This window comes from Physeter macrocephalus, chromosome 18 (genome assembly GCF_002837175.3).
Source record: "Physeter macrocephalus isolate SW-GA chromosome 18, ASM283717v5, whole genome shotgun sequence".
In the NCBI taxonomy this organism is placed as follows: domain Eukaryota; kingdom Metazoa; phylum Chordata; class Mammalia; order Artiodactyla; family Physeteridae; genus Physeter; species Physeter macrocephalus.
The window spans coordinates 85,719,919-85,738,756 of record NC_041231.1 but is presented as its reverse complement, the minus strand read 5'-3'; the positions used below and the strand labels follow the sequence as shown (position 1 = coordinate 85,738,756).

The window sequence follows — 18,838 nt, the reverse complement described above, 5'->3', positions numbered from 1 at the left end:
TAAGCTGTGCTTTCTAAGGGCCAGGAGCCCTCTTCCCTCCCTCCACTGCCCTCAAGATTCTTTCCAATTTCACTGTCACTGGCACTAGTGGTTTTTTTGAATGTATAAACTGCGCCTTCAGTCTGTAGGTCTTCCAGGCATCTGCCTTTGGCTTCAGGAGCATAGGGCAGAAGGTCTAGCTGGGTATATATTGCACATAACCATCTCCCCAACCTATCTGCATAAAGAGACCAGTCTTCTGTCCCGAAGATATTTAGCAGTTTAAGATTCTCTCCTGCTCCACTAACCTTTCCAGTCTCTACCTAATATAATCATGGGCTTGAGGAAGACTAAAAGGAAGCCAAAACTCATAGAGGAACCCCTGGCTTGGATTGCAGGGGATGGTGTGGGTTTGCAAATAGATGGGTCTGTGAGGCCGCAGGGTGTCGCCAGAGTAAGGAGGCACAGGAGCGAGCACGGCCCCAGGAACTACAGTTCCCAGGAGGCCTTGCGCGGACGCCCGGGAGTTGGGCTACTCCGGGGTGGGGCCTGTGGACTGCGACGTGTGGGGAGCTAGCGCGGGTCGGATGGCCGGGCAGGTGAAGGACCGCGAGGCCTTCCAGAGGCTCAGCTTCCTGTACCAGGTGAGTCCGCGTTGCGGCGCACGCACGGGGAGGCGGCTCAGTGCGGAGGGCCCCCAGTGACGGCTCCTTCCCTCAGGCTGCCCACTGCGTCCTCGCGCAGGACCCCGAGAACCAGGCACTGGCGAGGTTTTACTGCCACACGGAGAGGACCATAGCGAAGCGGCTCGTATTGCGGCGGTGAGAGGGGTGCGGAGCCCGGCGGCGGGCTGGACGGGGGAAGGAGGGGAGAGGGAGAGCGGGCGCCCAGACCACCACCCACCTCCGCCCCCAGGGACCCTTCGGTGAAGAGGACCCTCTGTCGTGGCTGCTCTTCCCTCCTCATCCCGGGCCTGACCTGCACCCAGCGCCAGAGACGTGAGTGCTCCCTCCTGCTGAGGTGGGATGTTTGAGGAACACCTGTGGGCTGGGGGAGGGCACGGGCAATGATCCCTTCCTCGATGTAGATGGGTGCCAGGTGTGGGATTTGGAGGCGTAGGCTTTCTCCAGCTCTGAGTTAACAACTTAACTCCACTTGGACAAACTAGGTCTGGGCAGTAGAGAAATGATGTTGCCGTGAGAAGCAACCCCGCCCGTTCATGATAATAGATGTTATTCGACATCATGGAGGACATGATTCCCATATTCATTCATTCATTCAACAATTATTTTTCTGAGCTGTGTCAAGTATTGCTCTAGAGTCATTATTCTCATTGAAATTATAGTCTGATGGGACAGACTAAGACAGAAACAATTAGAATAGCGTACAAAAATCTTTAATTAGGGAAGTAGAATACTAAGTTACTTAAACCAGTGATGGTGAGGTTCATTATAAGGGACGGGAGTGGGAGATGGAAATCCTAGGCATTTATGAGGCCTCAGACAAGAGAGCTTGTGGTGCTCTCAAGGAACTGAGAGCCCAGGAGGCTAGCTTTGAGGTGGGCAAGGGCAAGACAGGAGGCCGGAGAGGGAAACAGGGTAGATCTTGAAGAGTCTTGTTAAGGAGTTTGGACTTTATCTTAAAGGGTACCAAGAGGGACTTCCCTGGTGGTCTAGTGGTTAAGACTCCGCACTCCCAATGCAGGGGGCCCAGGTTCAATCCCTAGTCAGGGAGCTAGATCCCGCATGCAACAACGAAGAATCCCTAGTCAGGGAGCTAGATCCCGCATGCAACAACGAAGATCCCACACGAGGCAACAAAGATCTCACGTGCTGCCACTAAGACCCGGCACAACCAAGTAAATAAATAAAGGGTACCAAGAAAATGACAGACTTTATGCAGAGACCTGACACCATCAAATCAAGGTGGGGAGGGAGTAGAATCCCTACTGGAAAACAGTGGAGGCAAAAAGGGTGCAGGAGACCTTTTCTTCTCCTAAACCTGGGCACTCTCTTTTCCCCACATGCACCCCAGGCTGCAAGGCTCAGCGCTGGACTGTACAGACCTGCCTGACATGCCAGCGCAGCCAACGGTTCCTCAACGATCCTAGGCATCTGCTCTGGGGAGACCGGCCTGAGGCCCAGCTGGGGAGCCAGGCAGGTGAGAGGTGGTTGAGAAAATAGGGGGTACCCCAGGGGGGTAGGGACAGTGGGTAACATAGAGCTGCAGAGGACACATGGGTGGGTTCTGGGTTGGTGTGAAAGGTGCCAGTCTTAAAAAAAACTAATTCTGCTCATCTACTCAGATCCCAAACCACCACAACCCCTGCCAAACACAGCCCACCGCATTCCAGCCCACCTTCCTGAGGAGAAAGTGCAACCTCAGAGTTCCAATCGCCAGTGATGGATTCACCCTGTCTTCCAAATAAATTTTAATTCTCTTTAACTTTGCATGATTCTGTTCTGTATTTCAGCTCTTAACTCCGTTTTCCTCTGTTTCTGTCTGTATTTCTCTGTCACCAGCTAACCTCTTCTTTCTCCTTTTAGTCCTTTGTCGTTATCATCCTCATACTCCCACCATTCAGGGAGATCCCAATTACACTTGGCCCCATGAAACAGCTCGCATTTCCAGGACCCTGCCTCCAGTGCCCTCCACCCCTGCTTCCTCAGTGCAGTGCCACAATTGGAACTCAGGCTCCGGGGTTGTCTGCGAGGCCCTGATCCTTCTTAAGGCAGTCCATTTTTAGGTAGCCCTGACTGTTGACTAAAGGGCTGGACAGACAGACTGCTGATGCCACTAATTCTGTTTTTAAAGGAGGGAAAAAAAGTTTGGGTGGGGTTGGTGGAGGGAGGGTTTAGATTCTCCAGGCCCACTTCCTTTTGGGTCTTTTCCCAATCTCTGTGTTTTCTTCTATAAAATTCTAATAAGAGAAGTTGTACAACCTGAACTAATAAAGCCAAAGGTACTGACAAACGAACACGGTCAGGTATTACACAAGTAAGTTCTGTAGGTAAACCTTCAAGGTTTTCCTGAGAATCAGTAAACAACAAAAATTGTTTTATTTGATATCCCTGGACAATTTACTCCAAGTCAGAATTTCAGACTGACCTCTTTGCTAGGTGTCAGCTAATCAGTTTACCCCAAAAGTAGACAAACAAAATTCGCTATTCCCAGAATGCAGTTTCCTCTCTTCCCTTTCTCTTGTAAATCCTGGTGGCACTTATTCATTGCTGCATAAAAATCACTGCATAATGTTGTAGCTTGAAACAACAATGATGTGTTATTTCCCCTGATTCTGTGAGCTAGACTGTTTGAGGGCCTGTCTGGATGGTTCTTCTCTTCCGTATGGCATCAGCTGGAATCACTCAGCTGCATTTAGCTGGAGGCTGGTACCTGGTCTGGAAGACTCAAGAAGCTTCATTTGCATGTATGCACCTCATTGCTTCTCCATGTAGCCTTGCTCTGTAACTGGCCTTGACGTCCTCACAGCATGGCTGTCTCTGGGTGGTTGGACTTCCTTACAAAGCTTCTGGCTTCCACAGAGAGTATTCCAAGAAGACAAGCTCCACGGTGCAAGTGCTTATCAAGCCTCTGTCCTCGTCACGCTTGCTAATGTCACCTTGACCAGAGTAAGTCATGTGGCCAAGCCCACGTTCAGTGTGGAAGGGGGCTACACTGGGGAGTGGATACTTGGAGGTTCATTGGTTCCTTGAGGACCACCAGTGTAGCAGTCTACCACATCCTTGTTTTGCCTTTGTCCCTGACTCATTCTCTTCACTGATTCCTTCACATGCCAGTACACTGTTTGCATGGAAAATACTTACCAGTGTGCAAGTAACTAAATGTTTCTGAGTTATTCTTTGACGTTTATTTCTGGAGATAGTACTCAACGGGTCAACTGTAGCAGCCAACACAAACGTGTAGCCTGAAGGTGCACCCCATGCAGGCCTGGATCCTTTGTGTCCTCAGCTCACCTTCCTTGGTTCCCTCCTTGAGTGTCATTTCTGAGCTGGTTGGTTCTTACGCACTAAATCTGATTCTTGGCCAAGTTGTTTTGAGTGTGATTATGATTGCACATGACTGAACATGTCCACAGTGGGATAGCACTGGGGTTCCTCTAACTAGAGATCATAGCCCTCTTCCTCCTCCCAAAACTCTGTCCTTTTTCATGTTTACTTATTATGACAGAATAGTTGTCAGTATGTGCAAAAATGGATTTCCTATAACAAAGAGGAAATCAAAGCCCTATTATTCAATAGTCAGTTTTCTTTAATGTTTCTAAACAATTCAGTAATTCAAAATCTGTGCTCTTTTAGGACCTGTTAGATAAAATTAAATAGAGGAGAGAGAAGAAACTTATGTCATCCCAATTGAATCAAAAAAACAAGGTCTGGGAATCCCCTGGCAGTCCAGTGGTTAGGACTCTGCACTTCCACGGCAGAGGACTTGGGTTCTGTCTCTGGTTGGGGAACTAAGATCTGGCAGGCCGCATGGTGTCGCCAAAAAAAAAAAGATTTGAGGAAGGTAAGGGATCTAGTCATTGTTGGTTCAAAACCTCAGGAGCTTCCTAGGTAAAATCTGAAACCAGCCCCTGTACATGGAGAGCAAGGAGAGATCAAAGAAAGAGGCAGACCACTCCAGATTGGTAGGTGGCAGGTTTAAAATAAGCAAGGAAACTTACATACGAAGCTTTGTCTTGTGCAGCAGCAAGACGAGTAGACCTCCACGCTCACCCACCAGAATCTTAAGAAGTTTATATAGAGGCCTTAATAAGGTGCAGTCCTGCCTTCAGTCCAGATGGTCTCAACAACACCTTGCTCTCTCAAAGCTATGCCCTTGGAACAGCTCCCACTGTGGGAACAATGGGCAGAACTCACACTCCAAGGACAGGGGAGTGGGTGAGGAGCCCCTGATTGCCCAGGTCCAGTTCGAGGGTCAACCAGCAGTCATGTCCTCATGATTACCTCCTTCAACAGTCATGCAGATATCTGGGAGAAACTTGCAGGCAGAGGGAACAGCTAGGGCAAGTGTCCTGAAGAGGGAGCCTGCGCAGAGTATTCATAGTTCACAAGAGGCCGGTGTGAGTGAACAGAGTGAGCCAGGTGGAGTGTAGTAAATGTGGCCAGGAGATAATGGGAGGCCAAGGATCTCTAGGCCATCATAAGGAAATTGACTTGTTCATTGGGAGGCCATTGGAGGTTTTTAGCAAGAAATGACATGATCTGGCTTAACATTTTAAAAGGATCACTCTGATCTAACATTAGACTAGGAGAGCAAGATTGGAAGAAAGGAAAACGGGAAGCTGTTGTGCACCCATGTGAGAGGTGATAGTGGCTTGGACCAGGGTCTTAACAGAGGGAGAGCACTGTTCAGATTTTAGATCTAGTTTGAAGGTAGAACCCATAGATTTCCTGATGGACTAGCAGAGGGATGTAAGAAAAAGGACAAACAATTCCACAAAACTAAAGTTTAAACGGTCTCTTGATATGTGCTATAATATATTCAGAACAAGATATTGGTCTGTACTTTGAAAATATTCTCTGAAAAGGATATTTTATGAATTCCTATTTGATCCAAATGTACAGAGTCCAGTATATCTCCAGCCCTGATGTGTGTATTAGTTTCCTAGGGCTGCCATAACAAAGTGCCACAAAATGGGTGGCTTACAACAACAGAAGTTTATTCTCTCACAGTGCTGGAGGCTAGGAGTCAAGCCATCCACAGGACAATGCTTTCTTCAAAGGCTCTGTAGAAGGAGTCTTCCTTGCTTGTTCCTAACTTCTGATGTTTATCAGTAATCCTTGGTGATCCTTGGCTTGTAGATACGTCACTCCAATCTCTGCCTCCAACACTGTATGGCATTCTCCCTGTTTGTCTCCGTCTCTGTCCACATTTCCCTCTTACAAGGACATCAGTCATTGGAGTAGGGCCCACCCTAATCCAATATGATGTCATCTTAACTTGATTATATCTGCAAAGACCCTACTTCCAAATAAGGTCACATTCACATGTTCTAGGTGGACATAAATTTGGTGGGGGACATTATTCATCTCAGTGCAGGGTGGAAGTTGGGTTTGGAATTCAATCCAATCATTCCCAGGGCTTCTGGAAAGTATACTGTATGTAGAATGGAGAGACATGCCATCACTTCTGTAACTCTCTATGAACTTTTCTTTCTGTAATGGTAATGCTATAAGGTTCTTAGCATATATCCTGTCATTATAAAGATAATCAAAGTACCTGATGCTGTTCATTGAGCCTTTTGAGGATCTGTTGTATAAATCAGGGGAAATATTTTCCGATTTCAAAGAAGAATGAGACAGAACAATAATTCACTATGTTAATGAACTAAAAGAGAAAAAATAATAATAATTTCAGTAAATGTAGAAAAAGCATTTGACAGAATCTAACATTTATTCCTAATAAGCTCTCTCAGCAAATGAGGAATAGATGAAAAGTTCCTCAACCTTAAAAGGACATCTATGAAAAAGCTACAACTAGCATCACATTTAATGGTGAAAAAATAAATGCTTTCCCCCTAAAGTCAGGAAAAAGACAAGATTGGCTACTGTCACCTCTTCTACTCATCATTGAACTAGTGGCTCTAGCCAGTGCAACAAGGCAAGAAAAAGAAACAAAAGGCATCCAGATTGGAAAGGAAGGAGTAAAATTGTTTTAGTTTGCAGAAGACATGATCATCTATGCAGGAAGTCTTAAGACATCACTTGAAAAGCTCCTACAGGGACTTCCCTGGTGATCCGGTGGTTAAGACTCTGCACTTCCACTGCAGGGAGCGTGAGTTTGATCCCTGGTCCGTGTGGGTTTGATCCCTGAACGTTGTGCAATGCAGCCAAAAAATAAATAAATAAAGATAAAAAGCTCCTACACCTAATAAGTGAATTTAGCAAGAGTGCAGGATATTAAAAAAAATTGTATTTCTATATACTAGAAATTGTATTTCTATACACAATTAGAAATTAATATTAAAAACCAATACCATTTACAATAGCATCCAGATATTACATACTTAGGGGTAAATATGACAAAAATTATGAAAGGCCTATATACTGAAAAACTACAAAATATTGTTCCAAGACCCAAATAAATGGAGAGATATAGCATGTTCATGAATTGGAGGACTCAATATTATTGAGATGTCAATTCTCCCAAAACATGTCTCCCTAGATTTAAAGCAATCTCAAGCCCCCCTTTTTTTTTTTACTCTGAAAGTCATATATTAATAGCCAAAACAACTCTGAAAAAGAATAACAAATTGGAGGAATTAAAGACTTGAGTTCAAGACTTATAAAGCAATAGTAGACAATATAGTCTTGGTGTAAAGATAGACAAATAGATCAATGGAGCAGAATAAAGTCCAGAAATAGATCAACACATATATGGATAACTTATTCTGGGCAAAGGCAAAAAGGCAATTCGGTAAAGAAATGACATTTCTTTACAACAAATGATGCTGAAACAATTGCTTATCCATATGCAAAGAAAGGTAACTTCAATCCACTGGTCTCCTCAGCCTTCCTCTCACCCATCTCCTAGTCACTGCCTTTCTCTATCTTGCTGCCCCTTTTCTGTCTCAGGAGCCCCTTCACCCCCTACCCCTTCTCTGCCCCATCAACCTTCGACCCCAGGAAGGAGAAAGGTATCAGCTCCTCCCTACCCCCAGGAGGTATTTCTACAGAGTCTGAGGATGGAGCCTTGAGCACAGTGTGGAGCAGGGAGGGCTGGAGTATTGAAACCCAAAGACCACAGATCTTCAAGGGTTAAACCTGAAGATCAGCACCTTTCACCTTCCCTTCTAAGAGCTGCTTTCCTGGCCTATCATATCCAAGACCATCATGTTCCCTGTGCGAGTCATTATCCTCCCACCTACAGGACTTGCCTTTATCTTCTTGCTGTTACCTTGATGCTTGTTATAGGGAAGAGAAAGAGTCCAGGTAGGAAAGAGAGCCCCCACTTCCTTACAGCTTCCCCACCCTAAGTGGCGGAATTGCCCCATTTTCTGCCCCCATTACCGCTGGGCTGGAAATGACTACACCTAGATATGCAGCACGCTGTGGGAAGGAGGCTGGGTCTCAGGTGGGCAAGGCCTTAGCCTAGTTGAGCAACCACTGCCTGGGGGGCCAAAATCTGCAGGGAGCCAGTCTCGCTGGGACTGGGTACTTGGGGTAGTTTTCTGCATAAGAAGCTTGATTGTCAGGTGGGCAGACCGAGAAAGTTTAGGCTAGAAGCAGAGCAGGGAGGCTGCTGCCTGTTGAACCATAGTCCCTGCATCCCAGGACTTTCTGGAGTCAGACTGCTGCTTCAGCAGAGCGGGCCACTTCGTGGTATTTACAGGCCACAGAGATCTGTTTGAAGCCAGATTTCCCATGCTATCCCCTTGAGGTCTCTGCTCAGTAGGTCTGGGGTGTACCTGAGAGGCACCCAGGATGCCTGGAAATCAGATTTCCATAATACAGTCCACCCTCCTATAAATTCTGTCTTTGGTTTTTATAAATTTTTTATATGAAGTTAAATGTTAGCATAACAGATATGTGAATAAGTGAGAAAATTTGGTGAACGTGTGTACATAGATTCCTCGCAAGCTAAGGCATCAGGTGAGGACGGCAGGTTAACTGTAGCCAGCACAGGTGAGGACGGAGGAACAGAGTTCAGGCCACCAGAATTGGGTGTCCTCCCTGTTTTAAAAGGTACCTGGGATTTTGCTTCTACTCTGGTATGTATGGTGACGCCAACAGATCAGGAGATGACTACCATTGAAAAGATAGTTTTACTCTGGTTCCCAAGAAGTGAGGAGGGGGCATTGCATACCACACTGAGCAGGGCCACAGGCAGAACACTGAGGTCGAGATCAGTTGCAGATAGAGAGCAAGCGGAACAGCAGGAAAGCCTGTATTGTGGTTTTTGTGGGAAGGAACTGGTGAGGCAGGGCAACAGCGGGGCCGACCAGGTTTGGCGTTGCTAGTTTGAATAATCTTAGCGAGCTCCAAGGTGTAGACCTAGTTGTCTGATGCCTGGTGCTGGGGCGGTTAGGGCCTAGGGTTAATGTCTCACAAGCTTAAGAGGGAATAAAGCAGGCGGGTGAGGGGGTGAGGACTCCAGATTGGTTAGTTTGCACGTCAAAGGGTGAGCTCCTGGGAGAGTTGATTTCTATCTCTAAGAGTAGGCTAACCCCGGGAGGGGCAGTCCCTCCCTAATCTGCAAGGCCCAACAGGTCAAAAACTTCAGAAACTAGAAAATATGGTTAACATACTCACACCCAGAAGTTACAGGTCAGAGGCCTAGGGTCTCTGCTGCAGGATAGGCTTTGGGAGAGCAACTGACTAGTCCCAATGAAACAGAGAAGGGGGCAGGGCACAATCTTTGAAAGAATGATCGAGCCTGAGGACGTGACATAAACTGATTAGAACAAAATAGGTCCAAGATGGCAGACAAGTTGACTTCCACTAGACCTTGAGCCTCAGTATACACTCATTGTAACACATCAGCAAGCTAAATGACACACAGGCGCCATGGCAGTTCCAACGCTGACCATCAAAGGCCAAAACGGTGGTGGCCCGATTTCTGGAAATCCCCACAACAGCTGGAATACTCCTCCCACTCATTAGCCTATGAAATTACCCACTCCTATAAAATGTGACAACCCCATACCCTGGTGCCACTCTCACCTTCTGAGATGGCCCACACTCTGTCTGTGGAGTGTGTTTCTCTCTAAATAAATCCACTTCTTACCTATCACTTTATCTCTCACTGAATACTTTCTGCCATGAGACGTCAAAACCTGAGCTTCATTAAGTCCTGAAACCAGGTGTTAACCTGAGATCAGGCCTTTTACCTGATCTCAGATAAAAGACCACGGGGGACTTCCCTGGTGGTGCAGTGGTTAAGAATCCGCCTGCCAGTGCAGGGGACGTGGGTTCGAGCCCTAGTCTGGGAAGATCCCACATGCTGCGGAGCAACAAAGCCCGTGCGCCACAACCACTGAGCCTGCATGTGGCAACCACTGAAGCTCGCGCTCCTAGAGCCCGTGCTTCTGCAACAAGAGAAGCCACCACAATGAGAAGCCTGCACACCACAATAAAGAGTAAGCCCCCACTCGCCGCAACTAGAGAAAATCCACACACAGCAACAAAGACCCAACATAGCCAAAAATTAAATAAATAAATTTATTTTTTAAAAAGACCGTGGGTTTTGGTCAGGTTCAAGTCCCAATCTGGGTTTAGGCTGGGTTTGTGTCCCAGCACGTGGGTTCAAGTCCCAGTCTGAGGTACACGGTTTCACCAACACTTCCCTTTCCCGTATTGCTTCCTGATCCTGCCCTAGTCTGGACTGGGATAGTTCTGGAAACTTCACTGGGGCCCAAGACTAGCAGTTCCTTAAGAGTGTTCACCCTGGCATCTCACGGGATGCTTTTTCCTCATAAGGGGTAAAGACTGGGACTTTTTTTTCCTGAAACTGAGTAAGTAGGTAGGAGGGTCAGAGAAGGAGCCTTAGGATGGGGGAGACAGAAGTCCAGAGGAGGATTCTGTCCTCAGAATCTGTAGGCTGTGACCAGATGTATTTACAAGTTTCTATTTGAACACCTGTTTTCAGTTCTTTGGGGTATATACTTAGGAGTGGAATTGCTGGATCATATGGTAGTTCCGTTTTTTGGGCAACCACCAAACTGTCTTCCACAGCTGCTGCACCATTTTACATTCCCACTAGCAATATACAAGCATTCTAATTTCTCTCCATTCTTGCACTTGTTATTTTGTTTGTTTATTATAGCCATCCTAGTGGGTGTGAAGTGCTATCTCCTTATGGTTTTGATTTGCATTTCCCTAAGACTAATGATGTTGAGCATCTTTTCCTATACTTGTTGACCATTTGTATATCTTTGGGAAAATATCTATTCAAGACCTTTGCCCCCCCCCTTTTTTTTTTGTCACTCTGGGCTTGCAGGATCTGTCATAGCGCTGGTGGGTGTGTCATTTAGCCTGCTAATGTATTACAATGAGCGTATACTGAGGCTCAAGGTCTACTGGAAGTCAACTTGTCTGCCATCTTGGACCTAGTTGGTTCTAACCAGTTTTTGTCATGTCCTATGGCTATGTTATTCTTTTAAAGGTTGTGCCCTGCCCCCTTCCCTCCTGTTTCATTTCCACTTGTTTCTCCCAAGGCCTCTCACCTTCTGAGACGGCCCACACTGTCTGTGGAGTGTGTTTCTCTTTAAATGAATCCACTTCTTATCTATCACTTTGTCTCTCACTGAATTCTTTCTGCAATGAGACATCAAGAACCTGAGCTTCATTAAGTCCTGAGACCAGGTGTGTGATCTCAGTTAAAAGACCATGGGTTCAAGTCCCAATCTGAGTTGCACGGTTTCAGTTCCTCACAGTCCATCAGTGTTCTGGCCTCTTAAAGCAATTGTTCTTGTAATAAGCACTCAAGATTTTCTTGAAATTCTGCCTTGATTTTTGTTTGTCATTTCTTGCATCATTGCTCTTTTCCTGATGTGTTTCAGCACTTATCTCATTACATCTAGATATTAAGCATGGGACTGATCCTTGAATTTCTGTCTCCGCTGCTGCATTTGGGTTCTGCCCTTTCTCTCTGTCTTGTTACACAAGGATTAGGAAGCATTCCCTGAACAAAAGAATTTTCCACCATCTTGGGGTTGAATATGAATTGCTATTAACATCTGAATTTATATTTAGAGAAGGTGGGTGTTGTACAACCAAGCCTCTTAAACTTGCAAGCTCTCCAAGGTCATCTAAACCACACTGTTGATCTTCCTCCAGTGTGCAGTTACCCTGGGGAGCCAATGATGTCATAACATCCATTCCAGAGATGTGTTTTTGCTGAAGGGAATGATCCTGAAGTGTTTTGGGTTCTGATAAGTATATAGCCAAAGTGGATACCAACTCCAGGAATCCTGATCTTGTAACATTCTCCCACTAAAAATCACCGGGAGCTATCTATGATTTAGGCATTTAGAGGTTTTTTCGTCAATTTCTGTCTTCTTCGGGGCTTCACAGCGTTGTTGAGTCTTCCGCTTGGCAGAGCCTTGCCAAAGCAGGACAGAGCTACGGGCTGGGAGCGGCGGCTGGGACGGGCCCTGCCCCAGGCGAGCAGGGACGGAGGCCCGGGGTGCGCGGATCCGCCTGCGGCTGGCCGCGGTGCCAACTCCGTGACACCAGATCGGTGTCTCTGCACGAGTTCCTGGAGTTTTGTACCCGCACAGTCCAGCATCGTGGCTGGCGGATAGAGGACGTTAAATAACCGTTGGTTGATTTAAGGAATGAGCGACGCAGCGATGCGTCTGAGCTGCCCAGCCGGGAAGCCGCAAACACTCCCGGGCCACTTCTGGGTCTGGCTGTCTTTTCCAACTGCTGAGATTCTTCCTTTCCCTTTCACTTCCACTTCTCGACTTCGCCGGGAGGTCCTGCTCTGACTCCCACCTAAGAGCTTACGCTGGTCTCTCCCTGTTGTCACGCTTCTCAGACACCGCTCCACCCCCGCCACACACACAGAGATATGGGACTTGTCTTGCGAGTTTCACGGTTCTCCCAGCTCAGATGTGTTCCCCAAGCTTGGACATGCCTTTTGCTTCCCAGAGGTGTAGGGAAGAAGCAGTTCGACTTTGTCCTTTGGGCTTCTTGTTGTGTCTGGCAAGCGTGGGACTCTGTGGGTTAGTGAGAAACCAGAGGAGACTCAAGGGACAGAGTTCACGGTCCTTATTGTCCCTTATTGGAAATGTGCAATATCGCAATAGGAGGATTTTTCCTCAATATAAGGGAAAAAGTCAAATTGGAGAAAGAGCCGAGAGGAAGAAGAGAAGATGATGGGCTCCGGTGCTAGAAAATAGTTCACGAGAAACCTAATGCAGTCTAATAAAACCCGGAGGAAAAGTGGCGTTGCAGAAGTTCCTCTGCAGTTGCGTTGGTCACAGACTGTCAGTTTCCCTCGCCCAGAGTCCGCTCCTTTGGCGCCACCTTGTGGCAGCTCCACCCGGCCTGAGTTGCGGCTCTTGTTCTCCGCTGATTGCGCGTCCCTGCCTTCACACAGGGCCCCTCAGCTACCCCAGCTCATTCCAAGTACACAGATAGCCCTCAAACCTGATTTACGCAACAGTGCCCCAACCCAGGAGATCCATGTCCCTTTCGCCTGGGACCTCTGACAGCGCGGGCTTCTACTCTAGCAGAACCAGAGACCGCTGCCCTGGTCTGTTCTGCCTTCCCTTCCACCCTTTGTGGCTGCTTCATCTCAGGCATTTGCCCTTGGCTGGGATGCCGGTCGCAGTGCATGGCCACTGGCCTAGCTGAGTTCGTCATTATCTGTCCCTGAGATTTCTGCCAAGTTTTCCTAACACATTTCTTTTCTTCTAGACTCTTCCAGTCTTCCAGTCTTCCAGTCTTACTCTCCTCCAAAGACTCTGCCAGCCACCAGAGAGATATTTGAAGAGCAAAATGCCATTTTATCCTTCCCCTACTTAAAAATTTTCAGTGGCCCACACAATCCCCAATTGCATATAGTCTTGAATACATATAAAGCAAAAGCTATCAATATGTAGTATACATCTGTAAAGCATTTTAATTGCAGAAAATGTAGGCCAAAGTCACAGTAAATAACATTGCACTACAAACTATAGGATGTCAATAATTTGCTCCCCTTTAATCATTTTACTTACAAATTACTACTGGCCGTAGGCTGACTAATGGCCCCTAATCACATCCTAATGCCTGAAAACTGTGACTATTGCCTTAGATGGCAAAAGGGACTTTGCAGATATGATGAAACTGAAGATCTTGAAAAAGGGGGGTTATCCTGAATTTGCAGGGTGGGCCCAGATGTAATCACAACGGTCCTTATCAGAGAAGCAAGGAGGAGTCAGAGTCAGAAGAGAAGGTGATGTGATGATGGAAGCAGAGATTGAAGTGATGTACTTTGACGGTGGAGGAAGGAGCTACAAACCAAGCAACATAGGCAGACTCTAGAAGCTGGAAAGTATAAGAGAATGAGTTTTTCCTTAGAGCCTCCAGCAGGAACCAGCCCAGCTGACACCCTGACTTTAGTCCACTGAAACTAATTTTGGACTTCTGACCTCAAGACCTGTAAGAGAATAAATTTTTTTGGCCCTCAGATGAGCCCCTAAGACTTGGAGGATCCAACACAACTTTTCCAATTCAAATATATGGTTCTGATCTGGCTAGAACAATGGTCTTTCAGGATCATTCTTGAGTCATACTGGGGAAAATCAAGAAAACCATGAGTTACCTTGACACATCATAGCTACCAAAAATGTTTACTGAATTTATGGGGACTTCCCTGGCAGTCCAGTGGTTAAGACTCTGCGCTTCCACCACAGGGGGCGCAGGCTGGATCCCTGGTCAGGGAACTAAGATCCCACATGCCACACAGTGTGGCCAAAAAGAAAAAAAAGTGTTTGCTGAATTTAAATGGATCTCTTAAATACATCACTGGTTTACATCAGCTTGCAGAACCTTTGCTTGTCCACCAGGGGCCAGCCCACCCTCCTGCACTTGCCATTATTACCAATGTGCAGAATTGTATCCTACCAAATCAGCAGCCCCACTTCTAGCACGTGTGCAGAAGAGAACCCAGGGAATGTATGTCCCAGAATCCCCATAGCTCAAGTTCAAGTTTTCCAGTGGGAGAGACTTGTATGAGATATGGGGCCCAGAAGAGGGAGATCTCGCTATTCATCAGGCACATGCGTGAGCAGGCACATGTGAAATTCTCAGCAGCTACTGTACTAGGTTTGACACCCACCTGCTTTGCCTTGCAGACTGAGACACAGGATGGGAGTTTTCTCACAGGTTCTAGAGAATTACAGCAATCTCCCAGAAAGCTTGTGAGAACCACCCACCAGTGCTTTGAGCTGAGGTCTCCAGCATTTGCTTCCCTAACCTTCCAACTTCAGCTCCTCAGAATTTTGGTGGTGCCTGGTATTATTTTCCTATATCTGCCATAGCAAATTACCACAAACTTAGTGGCTTAAAACAACATGAGGCCTTTCTCACCTTCTGAGATGGCCCACACTCTGTGGTGTGTTTCTCTCTAAATAAATCCACTTCTTACCTATCACTTTGTCTCTCACTGAATTCTTTCTGCGATCAGACATCAAGAACCTGAGCTTTGGGGCTTCCCTGGTGGCACGGTGGTTAGAAATCTGCCTGCCAGTGCAGGGGAGACGGGTTCGAGCCCTGGTCCAGGAAGACCCTACATGCCGTGAGCAACTAAGCCCGTGTGCCACAGCTACTGAGCCTGCACTCTAGAGCCCGCAGCCACATCTACTGAGCCCGTGAGCCACAGCTACCGAAGCCCGCGCTCCTAGAGCCCATGCTCCACAACAAGAGAAGCCACTGCAGTGAGAAGCCCGCGCACCACAATGAAGAATAGCCCCCACTCGCTGCAACTGGAGAAAGCCCGCGGGCAGCAACGAAGACCCAACGCAGCCAAAAATAATAAACAAATTAAATAAATAAATAAATAAAAATAAAACTTAAAAACAACATGAATTTGTTATCTTACAGTTCTGGATGTCAAAGTCTGAAATAGTTTTCACGAGGCTAAAATCAATATGTCGGCGAGGCTGTGTTCCTTCTGCAGCCTCTAGGAGAGAATCTGTTTCCTTGCCTTCTCCAGTCTCCAGAGGCTGCCTGTATTTCTCAGCTTGTGGCCCCTTCCTCCGTCTTCTGAGTCAACAGTCAAATCACTGTGACCTCTGACTCTGTCGTCGAATCTCATTCTCTAACTCTGACTCTCCTGCCTTCCTTTTTCACTTGTAAAGAACCCTGTGTTACATTGGACCTGCCTTTATAATCCAGGATAATACTCCCATCTCAAGAGCCAAAAAGTCCCTTTTGTCATATCAGGTGACATTTTCACATGTTCCAGGGATTAAGACATGGGCTTCTTTAGGAGACCATTGTCATGCCTACCACATGACTTCACTGATGTTTGCTCCCCAGATTTTCAACTGTGGTAGAAACTGTTATTCCTTTGTTATTTTTTTTATTCCTGGAATACCAGAGTAGGGCTGTTTTTCTGAAAAAGTCTACACTGATACAAGAAGAGCTGAAAAATTGTGCTCCTATTATCCCGAAGTCTCCAAATGGTGCTGATTTCTTAATATGCAATAGGTATAAATTAGGCAATGATCTTGCCGGGGCAATGGAAGGAGGAAAAAAAGGAATCATCAGAAAGGCCCTGTCCCTTGTCCATGGTGTCTGGTCCTCTTGGGCTCTGGGCTGCAATTTTCCTCTCACATTGACCCCAGCCAATTCCTGACTGAAAGGGCTTTTAACATGATTTGTGTTCAGTTCCTGGATTTGTCATCTTCTCTCTGTCCTCTCATGTATCTCCATGTTTGTGTTTTTCTTCTCTTCCAACACTGTAGTCCTGCCTCGATTCTTATCATTGTACTCTTCCTGGCTTGCACACAAGTAAGCCAATTCTCCAAGAAGAAATTCCAGACACCTCTTCATTATTTGTTAGTTACTGTTTTTATTTGGCTGCAGAGTTTATGGGGCAAGCTCTCAAGTTTCTTAACTTTCTATTTTACAAATTTGACTATAGGGCTTCCCTGGTGGCACAGTGGTTAAGAATCCGCCTGCCAATGCAGCGGACACGGGTTCAAGCCCTAGTCGGGGAAGATCCCACATGCCACGGAGCAGCTGAGCCCAAGCGCCACAACTACTGAGCCTGTGCTCTAGAGCCTGTGCTCCGCAACAAGAAAAACCTGCGCACTGTAACGAAGAGTAGCCCCTGGCTCGCCACAGCTAGAGAAAGCCTGTGCGCAGCAACGAAGACCCAATGCAGCCAAAAGTAAATAAATAAAATTAATTATTTTTAAAAAATTGACTATAAAAATAATGCATACTCACACAGGAAATGAAACAATCAAATTTGTATAAATATATTTTAAATCTCTTCCATCACTAAACCCACACCCACTTTATTGAGGTAATTAATATTATCAGTCTATTCCCTATATTTTTGATTTCTCCATTTTCATAAACACTTGTATTGAGGGACTTCCCTGGCGGTCCAGTGGTTAAGATTCTGTGCTTCCACTGCAGGGGTCACAGGTTCAATCCCTGGCCTGGGAACTAAGATCCGCATGCCGCATGGCGTGGCCAAAAAAAAAACGGAAAGCAACAACAACAAAAAAACTATATTGGGTGTTTTTCTCTCATAGCTTCTTTTTTTAAGCAAAGAAACACACTAATTTTACTTGACACAATCATTTTTAACAACTTGAGATATAAATCACCATACAATTCACGCAAAGTGTATAATTCGGTGGTTTTAATATATTCACAGAGTTGTGCCACCATTAGCACAATCAATTCTAGAACTCTTGTCACCCCCGAAAGAAACACCATACTCATTAGCTGTCACTCTCCATTTCCCCCAAGACCCCAGTCTTAGGCAATTACCAACATATGTTTTATTTCTACAGATTTCCTATTCTGAGTATTTCATATAAATTAAATCATACAATATGTGGCCTTTTGGGTCTGGCTTCTTTCACTTAGGATAATGTTTTCGAGGTTCATCCTTTTTGTAGCATTATTAGTACTTCCTTTCTTCCCTCTTCTTCTCCTCTCCTCCTCCTCCTTCTTCTTCTTTGCTGAATAATATTCCATGTACAGACATACTACAATTTGTTTATTCATTTATTATTTGACAAACATTTGGGTTGTTTCCATTTTTTGCTATTATAATGTTGTTATAAACACTTGTGTACAATGTTTTTGTGTGGACATGTGTTTTTATTTCTCTTGAAGTGCTTACTTTGGTCTAAATGCTGTTACACTGTAGGTTCACTGTAGATGGGCTGCCTGGCAGAACAGAGGCTCAGGTGACTTACTGCCTCTGTGAGTCACTTCCTCTTCCGCCCAAACTGGCTCTTCTATTATAGTGACATCAAGGTTAATGATGTATTGGAAGTGGGGTAGATTCAGAATTTGAGATTGTGATTAATGACTGTGTTTAAAATCACAATTTCATGACCATTAGGGTTTACCTTAAACTTTCCTCTCTGGTATCCCATTGTATCCAGTTGAGAGAGAACTCCAGCTCCCTGTACACTAGGACATGTAGATCTGTCCACAGTGCTGAAAGTCTTAAATTGGCAGATTCCACCAACTCCATGAATGGCCTTCTTATTGTGGAAAATGGCTCTACAATTGAATTTGTACATTCGTTATTTATAAGTTTAGAGCATCTGAGTTACTGAACAATCCAGCAATAAGTTGGGAAGATAACATACAGAAAGATCCACAAAATATTCTCTTATGCCCTATACTGAAATGTACAGAACAAAACAAAAATAGACCACATAATGAGTGAGAAGTTTATCTTTAAGTTTTTTATCAGGATATAAATAAATTCAGTATTATTGTGGAGGAAAGAGAAAGAATTCAGGTTTCAATTAACTTTGATTATCCCCTCCCAATTTATTATCCTTTTTAACCTCACAAGACATTTCCATTTTTTCCATAGTTTATCTTCATTCAGTGTTATGCACACACTTACCCTTATTTCTTGTTTATTTTTAATTTAAACCCACACCCTCCTCCTGAGACCTCTCCTTTTGCCTGAAGTACATTCTTCAGAGTTCCTTTAGTAATGGTCTGTTTGTATCAAATTGTCTGCCTTTGGAAAATCCCAAAAACTAAACTAAAACTAAAATTTTAGTTTTAATTATTATTTTTTTAATTAATTAATTAATTAATTAATTTTGTCTGCGTTGGGTCTTCATTGCTGCGTGCAGGCTTCCTCTAGTTGCAGAGAGCGGGGGCTGCTCTTGGTTGAGGAGCACGGGCTCTAG

General features: G+C 45.5%; 1 protein-coding gene across 4 annotated transcripts; it reads left to right on the top strand.

Annotated features, from left to right (window-relative positions):
* The first annotated feature begins 453 nt into the window (after window positions 1–453).
* On the top strand, window positions 454–15,113 carry RPP21 (ribonuclease P/MRP subunit p21). Of its 4 annotated transcripts, none has more exons than XM_007106305.4 (5): window positions 454–623; window positions 700–800; window positions 895–977; window positions 2,014–2,139; window positions 13,365–15,113. In XM_007106305.4, exons 1-5 carry the CDS (start codon window positions 567–569, stop codon window positions 13,547–13,549), a joined length of 552 nt encoding a protein of 183 aa, XP_007106367.1. In that variant the 5' UTR covers window positions 454–566; the 3' UTR covers window positions 13,550–15,113. The 4 variants fall into 4 exon arrangements, with proteins under 4 accessions (XP_007106367.1, XP_054936166.1, XP_007106370.1 ...); XM_055080191.1 differs by lacking the exon at window positions 13,365–15,113 and adding an exon at window positions 3,335–4,628; XM_007106308.3 differs by lacking the exon at window positions 13,365–15,113 and adding an exon at window positions 2,285–2,424 and having other exon boundaries at window positions 2,014–2,146.
* The last annotated feature ends 3,725 nt before the right edge of the window (window positions 15,114–18,838 follow it).

Coding starts and splice junctions, on each gene's coding strand:
- RPP21 (XM_007106305.4), top strand. CDS start 567: ATGGCCGGGCAGGTGAAGGACCGCGAGGCCTTCCAGAGGCTCAGCTTC. Junction 801..894: donor AAGCGGCTCGTATTGCGGCG/GTGAGAGGGGTG, acceptor CTCCGCCCCCAG/GGACCCTTCGGTGAAGAGGA. Junction 978..2,013: donor CTGCACCCAGCGCCAGAGAC/GTGAGTGCTCCC, acceptor CATGCACCCCAG/GCTGCAAGGCTCAGCGCTGG.